Consider the following 12,370-nt stretch of genomic DNA (forward strand, 5'->3'; position numbering starts at 1 on the left):
TTATTCTCCCTCTATGGGGGTCGTGGACCCCCACAAGGGAAAATAAGTGTCGGTATGCCGGCGGTCGGGCTCCCGGCGCCGGTATACTGAGCGCCGGGAGCCCGACCGCCGGTATACAGAAGACCACCCCTTTGAGACACCTGGGCAGGCGCGGGCTGAGAAGCCGGCTGTCCCATAGCTGTTACGTCATCCAGCCTTTTATGTAAGGAGTTGACACTGTCGGTTAATACCTTCCACCTATCCATCCACTCTGGTGTCGGCCCACAGGGGGAGACATCTCATTTATCGGCATCTGCTCCGCCTCCACATAAGCCTCCTCATCAAACATGTCGACACAGCCGTACCGACACACCGCACACACACAGGGAATGCTCTGACTGAGGACAGGACCCCACACAGCCCTTTGGGGAGACAGAGAGAGAGTATGCCAGCACACACCAGAGCGCTATATAATGTAGGGATAAACACTATCACTGAGTGAATTTTCCCCAATAGCTGCTTGTATAAACAATATTGCGCCTAAATTTAGTGCCCCCCCTCTCTTTTTAACCCTTTGAGCCTGAAAACTACAGGGGAGAGCCTGGGGAGCTGTCTTCCAGCTACACTGTGAAGAGAAAATGGCGCCGGTGTGCTGAGGGAGATGGCTCCGCCCCTTTTTCGGCTGACTTTTCTCCCGCTTTTTTCTGTATTCTGGCAGGGGTAATTACCACATATATAGCCTCTGGAGCTATATATTGTGGCTATTTTGCCAGCCAAGGTGTTTTTATTGCTGCTCAGGGCGCCCCCCCCCCAGCGCCCTGCACCCTCAGTGACCGGAGTGTGAAGTGTGTATGAGGAGCAATGGCGCACAGCTGCAGTGCTGTGCGCTACCTTGGTGAAGACTGAAGTCTTCTGCCGCCGATTTTCCGGACCATCTTCATGCTTCTGGCTCTGTAAGGGGGACGGCGGCGCGGCTCCGGGAACGAACACCAAGGACGGGTCCTGCGGTCGATCCCTCTGGAGCTAATGGTGTCCAGTAGCCTAAGAAGCCCAAGCTAGCTGCAAGCAGGTAGGTTCGCTTCTTCTCCCCTTAGTCCCTCGATGCAGTGAGCCTGTTGCCAGCAGGTCTCACTGTAAAATAAAAAACCTAATTTAAACTTTCTTTCTAGAAGCTCAGGAGAGCCCCTAGTGTGCAACCAGCTCGGGCCGGGCACAGAAATCTAACTGAGGTCTGGAGGAGGGGCATAGAGGGAGGAGCCAGTGCACACCAGATAGTACCAAATCTTTCTTATAGAGTGCCCAGTCTCCTGCGGAGCCAGTCTATTCCCCATGGTCCTTACGGAGTTCCCAGCATCCACTAAGACGTCAGAGAAAAAAGCAAGTAACTGTGTATCGGGAACAAACCATGTTGCAATGCAGGGTGACCAATCAATCTTCACGAAGAAAGGGCGTGTAGATTTGTAAGAAGAATTGGCCCCTGAAGGTGTAGTATGTTATGCCGGCGGTCGGGCTCCCGGCGACCAGCATACCGGCGCCGGAATCCCGACCGCTGCCATACCGATAGCTGATCGAGGGCAAATGAGCCCCTTGCGGGCTCGCTGCGGGCACGGTGGCGCGCCACGCAATCTATTCTCCCTCCAGGGGGGTCGTGGACCCCCAAGAGGGAGAAGAACTGTCAGCATGCCGGCGGTCGGTATTCCGGCGCCGGGATGCTGGTCGACCGGGAGCCAGACCGCCGGCAAAGTGAAGACCACTGGTATAGAAGACCTTACTGAAGTGGCAGCCTGGGGCAAAGTAATTCCCCAAACTATTGCACACCATAGACAAGGAGGACAAAAGCAGAAGGTTCACTACAATGATTACTTTCCTGATTTTCCATAGGAAATGGGCAATGAGAGGGAAAACCCCAGCTGGAAGGTCCATGGCACCAACGGATAATCAATGCCTTCTACCCTCATTTCTCTGCAACAGGAGAAGAACCAAGTTTCTTGTCATAAAAGCTTTAAAAGGAAGTTCGAGTTTCCAGACCAGTACATGACAAACCTCTTGCAAGCCCTGGCATATGCCACCTTTCTCACCATACAAAGTTTATGGTGGAGAAGAACACACATAGAAGATGAGCTTGTATTGATGCAAACTGCCGGGACAGACGTTGGTATGCCAGGTGCTGAATTTTGACCAGCCTTTCCACTGGAAAAGACAATCCATTCCATGTGGTGTCTCTCTGAGCAACCAAGAATTGCAGCTTTAGTAAAAGCAAAAAATTACTTTTTGCTATTGATGTTCTAGCCATGTTTCTCTAGTAATGACATCGCCATGGCTGCCCTGGTATGGCCAATGCACTCTAAGTTTCATGTCACCATGATGTTGTCCAGATGAGTCCAGAAGGTGAATCACAGTTTACCGAGAGCAGATATGGTTACACCTTGCTTAATGCAGACAGGTCACCTGGATGTGATGATTCAGAACAAGAAATTTGAGTTATCAAAGTTGAGATGCTGTAAGGATATGGAGTTAATCATCCTGCAAAATCTATAGCGGTAAGAAAGTCTCCCTTCTCTGTTGTGTGGAGAATGAACTTCACAGATTTCTTGGAGGTGAATGTCTTATGTTAATAAATTGACTGATGGTTCAGAAACCTTCTAATGATATTTCTATGAGGAAATGCTTTCAATAGAAGCCAAAGCCTTTGTCAGTTAGAGACCCCTTCATTAAACTAATTTCTCCAGTCTCACTAGGAAGTGTGGAGACAGGGACTTCATAAATAACATAATTATTTCCGCTGGGTACCAAGTGGAACTCGATTTTTTTTTACTCTTTGCTGATAATGTGAATCCATTAAGTAGTAAAGTTTCCAGATATACAGTCAATTTTAAATTCTGCCATCCACGACTCACTTGTGGGTGAGTCTAGAAAATGAGAGGTCTTCAGTACAGGGATGCCTATCTGACACTTGAATGGAAGAAAGGTTGCTTAGAAAGACCCATGCTGTTAAAGAACATATGTTCCAGAGCGGATATCTTCTAAGATTAGTTTTTGAGAAGAAAGAGTAAAACATCTTGGGGGAAATTCAAATGTTTGAAAAGTCGGTTTGGTGTCTGTTTTTTCCTGTCTATTAGATAGGAAAAACCAGACACCCAACTGACTTTTCAAACAATTGAATATCCTCCCTTGTTTTTCGTTTTGTAGTGAGTGATGAGATTTTTCCCATGTAATGTTTTGATTCATTGGGTGGAATTCAATTGTTTGAAAAGTCGGTTGGGTGTTTGTGTTTTCCTGTCTATTAGGAAAAAAAAGACACCCGACTGACTTTACAAACATGTGAATTAAGTTTATCCCAAAAAGAAAAGTGCTTTCAGAAGGAATGTGGGGCCGCCAGACAGTAACGCAGTCACAGAGCTCTTATGGTGACCATACAATTGTGAGAAAATCGGTGCTTACCTTCGATTTCAACCGCATCTGTGAGAGAAATCGAAGGATTGTATGCACATTTTAGATACCTTTCATTTTATCGCACCTGAACTGCCGCTGCGATGCCCCGCGATGTCACGTCGCGGGGCATCGCACAAGTGTATGGGCAACATTAAGGCTACCATAGCTGAAGCTGTATTTCTTCTGCAAAAGGGTAATAGTATACACCGACACCACACAAAGGAACTCAATTCCTTTAAACATGATATCAATGCTTTTGAGTAGATGTGGTCTAATAATTAATTAATGAATCCTTATGCAGACCCATACTCCGAGAGGCCTGAGCTGAAAACCAGACTTAAGCACATTTCTCAAGGAAATAGTCTGTAGTCAAGGAAATGCTTTGCATTTTTCTATCCATAGGATTTTTCACCAGGCTTCCATCTTCCACTGGAATAGTGGTCTTGGCCAAAAGACCATTTTAGATACTGCCCATCACCTTGAAGCCTCTTCATCCTGGAAATAACACACACGCAAACAAGTTTCTTAAGATAAGGGTGACGTTTGTTCAGCTGTTTCCAGCATACTCGGACCAGCATACCAATAATTCCATACCAATAATTCCAGCATACCAATAATTCTCAAAAAGTTAACTTTAAAGAGAGAAAGGTGATCAGGGTTAACGGAGCTGGGAACTCCTCTAGTTCCACCTGACGCACAGCAGTATTCAGCCAGTGACCTACAGTCAGTGCTCCTGAAAGTTGCAGGAAATTGCATGATCAAGTCCAAGAATTCCCATGTTGAATTAAGGTCTCAAGCCGGCCAATGCACTTTGATCTGAAAGGGACATCATGTGTGCGCCTGCCTATAGAGGACCCACAAGCCACACCTTGTGTTTGTTACACCACTGAAGCTACTAGCATCCTCAGGGAGACACCCTGCCTCTACTTGTACTCCCGAAGGTGGGTTGCAGGAACTGTCTGGAACCTCCAAGAAAAGATAAATGCAGAAAGAGAATTAAAAAACAAAACAAATACACTATATTCACAACATTACTTAGTCAACTGAGTGACAGGAAAAAGATACCAGGGGAAGGAACCCTTTTTTTCCTGTCTCGACCCAGCATGGAGGTAAAAAAAAAAAAAAAAAAAAACTAGCGTTCCCACTAGTCCGTTTTAGCGGGGCAGTGCACCCTGCCCTATTTTTAAATGGCAAAATGCACCCTGCCTTTACCGTGGTGCACCTTTAAAGCTGTCTGCCCTGTGCCGTGCCCACCCGCAGGGTGCAGTTGCAATTACTGATAAACGCTGGGTGAATAGATGTTGTGCACATGCGCACGGCATCTATTCACAGTGAGGGGACAGCTGGGCCTTCTGCACACCATAGCGCCCTGCCCCAGCCAGGTCTGGCGTGAACACAAATAACTTCATTTTTGTAATGCATAATTATTTCTAAGGTCTTTTGTGAGAGATAAACAGTTCTAGCCTACAAAGAAGCAGTGTATTATATAAATATATACTGCCACATACAGCACTCACTGGACTTTGTGACAAATGTATGTGACATAAAAGATAATTACAACAAAACCACCTGCTTTGTCTAAAATTATTAAAGTCACATATCTCATACATCCTACCTAAAACGTAATTTCAATTATATACCATCACCAAGATTTAAAGCTGAGACTTTGCTCTTTGGTGCTGCAGGACTTATATCTCACTACTATCAAATTTACATTAACCAGAATTATCATAATCTAGACAATCGCCTGCATTTAACTTAGGCAACATATATAATAACCAAGCATAATAAGCAATTACATTTTTAAGAACACAAAGACAGAACATTATTAAATGGCTTCATAATATTCATAATTGCACTCCTCGGATTACATATTTCTGTAAAGAATACAGAGAAGAGAGGTGCTCCCTTGTGAGAGTATCGAGTAGGGTTATTCAACATTTTTAAGAACACAAAGACAGAACATTATTAAATGGCTTCAATATGACAAAAATAGTCACAATGCTTAATGAGCAGTATAAACGACACTCAATAACAAATGCAGACAAGTGTCTTAAAATAAAATCTGCACATGGGAGGTCACAGAAAGAATATTGGGTTGAAAGTGATTTACCTGTATCAACAAAACACTTATTAGTCCAGAATCCTTTATATCAAATTATAGTTTTACAAAAAAAGAAAAAAGAAAAATAAACATACTTTTACAATCAATAAACAGATCATACCTTCCCACACAGGTCTGTAGGAAACAGGACAAATTTAGGTACATTATTTAAGAGGATTAATTTATTACAATATTTCCACTATGAGCTAGCCTTTAAATTTGACATATGACATGGGCCTAATCCCACGGATAACAGATGCCTACAGAGAACTATGATAGTATGATTTATTAACAATACTTCATTGATGCATACAGTACATGCTCTATAAGAATACATACACTGAACATCAAGGTTAGAATCCCTTTGTGATTTCAAAGTAATCTTCAAACTCTGGACATTTGATCAGAGCATTAAATCATTATCTAACAAGATATGAATATAAACTGAAAACCCAGCGGAGCAAGACCATCAGTCTATGTATATACAGGTTGAGTATCCCATATCCAAATATTCAGAAATACGGAATATTCCGAAATACGGAATCTTTTGAGTGAGAGTGAGATAGTGAAAACTTTGTTTTTTGATGGCTCAATGTATACAAACTTTGTTTAATACACAAAGTTATTAAAAATATTGTATTAAATGACCTTCAGGCTGTGTGTATAAGGTATATATGAAACATAAATGAATTTTGTGAATATACACACACTTTGTTTAACGCACAAAGGTATTAAAAATATTGTCTAAAATGACCTTCAGGCTGTGTGTATTAGGTGTATATGAAACATAAAGGCATTCTGTTCTTAGACTTAGATCCCATCACCATGATATATCATTATGGTATGCAATTATTCCAAAATACGGAAAAATCCGATATCCAAAATACTTCTGGTCCCAAGCATTTTGGATAAGGGAGACTCAACCTGTATCATTGCTTTTAAGTAAGGCCACGGGCAGGGTGTCAGGACATTGCAAATGGACCGGTGATATGTCAGAACAGAAAATGTAACCACTTGTACACAGTATGCTCACATTAGTTCTTATTTTATATATTAATCCTGGACTATGTCACAACCACGACACATACATTCCTTACATTCTCAAGGAAATTCATATTATAGTGATTTACAACTAGGCAAACTAACTACCTCTAATAGGATTAAGACACTTAACATAATCAAGAGATAAATCAAGCATAAGCATTCCTTGGCACTAGTACCACAAGGTATCATCCTTTTACTGCTAATGATGTGCTGCTCCTCCCCTTCCCTACAAAGACCCTTTCTGTGCGCCAGATCTTCTCCAAATACTAGAGCACCCAAGTGTGGCACTGCATACTCAGGAGGAAGGTCCAATTAGTGTTCACTCTAGGAGTGAAAAGGGGCAGGGCGCCGGACTCAGGAGGGCACGCAAATTAGGGGGCGTGGCCACGCCTCCGTCATTTTAGGGGGCGGTGCGGCCCACAGACGCTACTATAGAAAGCGTCTGTGGCCGGCGACGTCACTGTTGGGGGCGTGCCCAGCACCTCCGTCGGTGCTGGGCTTCCCCCAGCCCTCTCCCAATGCGTGAATGGATGCCGCGCGCATGCACACGGCATCTATACAAGCCGGGAGGGCAGGGAGCGGGCGGCTGTTCTAGCAGGGCGCCGCAAAAGGGGCAGGGCGGGTTTTGCCTGTTAAAAAACGGGCAGGGCGCGGCGCCCTGCTAAAACAGCCTAGAGTGAACACTGGGTCCTGGTGGGTGAAGCCTGCCACAGTTAAGGTGGGTACACACTGGCAGATACATCGGTCGTTCTATTGAACGGCCGATATATCGCTGGTCCGTCGGCCAGTGTGTACAGGCGATATGTCTGTGAACTCCGTTGTTCACAGACATATCGCGTCGGACAATATATCTACCAATATATTGGCGCATCGTTGTGTGTGTACGGGGGCGGCATGCTACGGCAGCCGGCGATGTTTGACAGCTGAACTGGGCGGGCGTGTGTACACGCCCGCCCAGTTCATGACGTCAGTCCCCAACGAATCGGGCAGTGTGTATGCACAGCACACTGCCCGATCCGTCCATAGATATATCTGCAGATCAATTGATCTGCAGATATATCTATCAGTGTGTACCCACCTTTAGTCGTCCTCACACTTGAATAACATTATAAAATGACGCATATATTTATTTATTTCCAGATTACAAATTTTCAACCTATAAACTTGGCCAACTAGCTTCAAATTAGGAAGGATAGGTAAGTTACTAACATTTTTAACCTATATCTATTGCACTTGTCTATGTTTTATGTTGTGATGGTGGGGGAACACCGGAAATGTATTTCTTTACCTAGTAATGTTAAACGTCTAACACCCAAAGAGAACATTTCTGAGATAATCATATATTATAATGTTCTTAGTTCTCTGCAGTATACTGTAGTCTTGCATCTAGAGCTTCAAATTAAAGCATCTGCTTAACATACTTATTTCTGCAGAGCTGAAAATAAAGCTAGTTTAATAGGAATTATTGCCTTTTATTAAAACGGTGACACAAGGGTTCTACAGTGCCGTAAACAGGGGTATAGTGCATCAGTACAAAAACGGTACACACTACAATATGACCTTAAAAATATTCATAATTGCACTCCTCGGATTACATATTTCTGTAAAGAATACAGAGAAGAGAGGTGCTCCCTTGTGAGAGTATAGAGTAGGGTTATTCAACATGTGGCCTATAGCTGCTGTGAAACTACACATCCCAGCATGCCCTGCCAAATTAAGGCATGCCCTAATCTGATCTCTATGGACTATGAGTGGACACAAAGATGGTGAGGGGAACAGTGATGGACAGAGCAGAGGCTGGAGATCAGGAGCAGTGGTAGGCTTCAATGAAGAGATAAAATTTAAAGGTACATTTGAAGGCTGCTATACTGGAGTCTATGAGTCACGGGTTCGGAATAGTACAGGCACATGAAAGGCGAAGTGGGGGGAGGTAATTAGGAAGGAGAGCAGGCGGGCATTGGCAAAGAAGTTGGCAGACGTGATAGCAGATGAAAATCAGCCTGGAGTTATTAAGATTAGCTCTGCAGGGTGAGGAAAAAGGGGGGACTGGACTGCACACCCTATTTTTAAACATAATGAATGAGGCTTCTAATACTATAAAATAAAGAAAAATGCTGATGCACACTCTATGCACTAAGAGCACTGATAGTCAAAATAATTTTGATAAACTCTTAAGGGCCCCATACACTAGAGCGATAATGCCCGATTTCAGCCCAATTCGGGCATGTGGCCCAATATATATCGGCTGAAATCAGGCATTGTAGAGGTGTTCCCAAACCAACCCGATCCGATGCGTGTTCCCGTGAGCATCGGATAGGATCCTCCAGATTGAATGTGCTGCACATTTAATCTGGTCCGACCTGGGGGCATGGTTTGGGAGCGCCAAGATATATCGTATGCAAATGGGCAGCATACAATGTATCTTGGCCGATCCTGCCCCCCCGGGAAGCTGCCGGGGTGATCGCCTGTGATCGCCTGTGATCACCTCCGACATGAGATCGTTGTAGCGTATGGGGCCCTTTACAATTAACATGGAGTATAAGTGAAGTTCTTAACACAAATTTGGCCAAATATGTGGGCCCACCCAACGCGTCCAGGTGAACTTCATTAAATGAATCCCTAACATCTCTAATCTATAACACATTATATAAATTTATCCAGGTCTTCCTTTTAATGAAAAGAAGTTGGCAGGAGAAAGAGTGAATGAAAATGAGGCTGGAGATATAAAGATGAGCAGAGTTGTTGAGGGCTTTGTAGGTGAGGAAAGTATGAATTTGACTGCGTGGGACAAGGAACCAGTGAAGTGACTGGCACAGGTGGATTGCAGATACATACTGATGAAATATGAGGTGGGCAGAAGAGTTAAGGATAGACTGAAGTAGGGCGATGTAGGAAAAGGAAAGCACAGAGTAGAAGATTACAGTAATCTAGAAGAGAGATTTTTAAAATGTAAAAAGTTTCTTGGCAGGAAGGAGCTGATCTTGGAAATATTATGGGGTGGAAACAGCAGGTTTGGAAGATGGCCTGGATGTGCAGGAGATGTAAAAACAGTCTAGTATGACACTCAAACAGCAGACTTGAGAAACAAGGGATGGAACATTAACAGGATACAAGAGTGCACAGACCAACACTTGGAGAAAGAGGGGGAAGAAGGATAAATTGGCAGTGAAAGTGGGGAGGGATGGAGAGGTAGAGCCTGAAGGGAAAAGATGTAATGGCAAATAGTGTTAATTTAAGAAGCAATGTCAAGGGCTCGAAGGGATAACGAGAAGGGTATGTGGAGAAATTAGAAGATTGAAGATCAAAATGACTGAAGAGAGGAGGGCCTAAAAGGACTCTGAAGGGTGAAAAAGTCAGCAAGAGAGTGCAATTTCCTCCAGCACTTTTGGAGATAGCAGGTCAGATTAGGCTACCAAGGTTGAGTACCATCTTAGGTTGATAGTGACAGCTAGGGCAGCAAAACTCAGGGCAGTATTGAGTACACTGATATACAAAGAGACAGCGTATTCAGAGCAAGGAAGTCTCAAGAGAAGGGGAAACAGGTGAGCTCTAGGGCACCTAGTGAGCTTGGTCTTAGGGAAAATAGGGAAATGCTGAAGGAAAAGGGGTGGTGGCTGGAGTGAGGGTGGCGAGAATTGATTGTCAGTTTAGAAAGACCAAATCAAGGTAGTTGAAAAAAAGGGAGACAGGGAACTGTAGGAGGATGGGAGGCTATATGTGGACAAACTAGCAGAGGGGCATGGGTTGTGAGAGTGGAGGGGAGGCAAGGATGGAATAGATATGGGCATTCCGTTGTCACGGGTAGGACACTCGCACTGAGGTTCTCTTATTAAAGGAGTCTCTCTCATATTATGAAGAATATTTACATTATTATGGCAGCTTAAAAACGGTGTGCATGGTTTATAAGATGTCAATGGTAACTATGATATATTTGCATCGTTCGGTATGGCGTTATTGACTTTCAAACTTATGTCACAGGTGGAACAGAAAGTAGACATACCTTCTCACATAGCAAGCAATTTTGTACAATCTCTGATTGTACAGGCGGGATAAAATATATAATTTACCCATTGTGAAGTAAGAAAATGGTGTAAAATTTAACAAAAAAAAAGTAGTATTAATTTTATGCTAAATTATTATTTTGTCATGGGTGGGACCAGGGGCGGATTGGGAACAAAAAGCGGCCCTGGAAAAATTTGTACTAGTGGCCCCACATGGGCAGCACCAGAGGTGTAAGGTCTAGCCAGGAGCCATGGCAGCAGCACCCTCCCCCCAAGACTTTCCAGATAGTGGGCATGTCCAGCATCAAGGGGGAAGTTAAAAAGAAAAAAAGATTTTACTTACCGGTAAATCTATTTCTCGTAGCCCGTAGTGGATGCTGGGGACTCCGTAAGGACCATGAGGAATAGACGGGCTCCGCAGGAGACAGGGCACTCTAAGAAAGAATTAGGACTACTGGTGTGCACTGGCTCCTCCCTCTATGTCCCTCCTCCAGACCTCAGTTAAGGAAACTGTGCCCGGAAGAGCTGACAGTACAAGGAAAGGATTTTGGAATCCAGGGTAAGACTCATACCAGCCACACCAATCACACTGTATAACTCGTGATAAACTTACCCAGTTAACAGTATGAACAACAACAGAGCATCAGACCAACCGCAACCATAACATAACCCTTATGTAAGCAATAACTATATACAAGCATTGCAGAAGTAGTCCGCACTTGGGACGGGCGCCCAGCATCCACTACGGACTACGAGAAATAGATTTACCGGTAAGTAAAATCTTATTTTCTCTAACGTCCTAGTGGATGCTGGGGACTCCGTAAGGACCATGGGGATTATACCAAAGCTCCCAAACGGGCGGGAGAGTGCGGATGACTCTGCAGCACCGAATGAGCAAACACAAGGTCCTCCTCAGCCAGGGTATCAAACTTGTAGAATTTTGCAAAAGTGTTTGAACCCGACCAAGTAGCTGCTCGGCAAAGCTGTAATGCCAAGACCCCTCGGGCAGCCGCCCAAGAAAAGCCCACCTTCCTTGTGGGATGGGCTTTTACTGATTTTGGAGGCGGCAATCCAGCCTCCGTAGGGGCATTCCTGGCCTCACACCAAGCAACATATTTTCGCCATATACGGTGATAATGCTTAGCCGTCACGTCCTTCCTAGCCTTTATTAGCGTAGGAATAACCTCATCCGGAATGCCTTTTTCTGCTAGGATCCGGCGTTCAACCGCCATGCCGTCAAACGCAGCCTCGGTAAGTCTTGGAACAGACAGGGCCCCTGTTGCAACAGATCCTGTCTGAGAGACAGAGGCCATGGGTCCTCTGTGAGCATTTCTTGCAATTCCGGATACCAAGTCCTTCTTGGCCAAACCGGAACAATGAGTATTGTTCTCACTCCTCTTTTTCTTACGATTCTCAGCACCTTGGGTATGAGAGGAAGAGAAGGAAATACATAAACCAACTGGAACACCCACGGTGTCACTAGAGCGTCCACAGCTATCGCCTGAGGGTCTCTTGACCTGGCGCAATACATTTGTAGCTTTTTGTTGAGGAGGGATGCCATCATGTCCACCTGTGGCAGTTCCCAACGACTTGTAATCTGTGTGAAGACTTCTTGATGAAGTCCCCACTCTCCCGGGTGGAGGTTGTGCCTGCTGAGGAAGTCTGCTTCCCAGTTGTCAACTCCCGGAATGAACACTGCTAACAGTGCTTTTACGTGATTCTCCGCCTCGCGAAGAATTCTGGTGGCTTCCGCTATCGCCACCCTGCTCCTTGTGCCGCCTTGGCAGTTTACATGAGCCACTGCGGTGAT

At 44.6% G+C, this 12,370-nt stretch overlaps 1 protein-coding gene across 2 annotated transcripts in view; it reads right to left on the reverse strand.

Moving 5' to 3' along the window:
- The window catches only part of LOC134957518 (microtubule-associated serine/threonine-protein kinase 2-like), a 193,016-nt gene that overhangs the window by 38,555 nt on the left and 142,091 nt on the right, over positions 1–12,370 (reverse strand). The window contains exon 4 of one of the 2 annotated variants that reach the window (XM_063939498.1): positions 4,000–4,377. The exons of the other annotated variant lie outside the window; for it this stretch is intronic. Within the exon in view, the coding sequence (XP_063795568.1) occupies positions 4,240–4,377 (138 nt within the window). The 3' untranslated portion in view covers positions 4,000–4,239. Of the gene's footprint in view, positions 1–3,999; positions 4,378–12,370 lie in introns of those variants that run through there. 2 annotated transcript variants of the gene reach the window in all.

Source organism: Pseudophryne corroboree, chromosome 9, assembly GCF_028390025.1.
Source record: "Pseudophryne corroboree isolate aPseCor3 chromosome 9, aPseCor3.hap2, whole genome shotgun sequence".
NCBI classification, from domain to species: Eukaryota; Metazoa; Chordata; class Amphibia; order Anura; family Myobatrachidae; genus Pseudophryne; species Pseudophryne corroboree.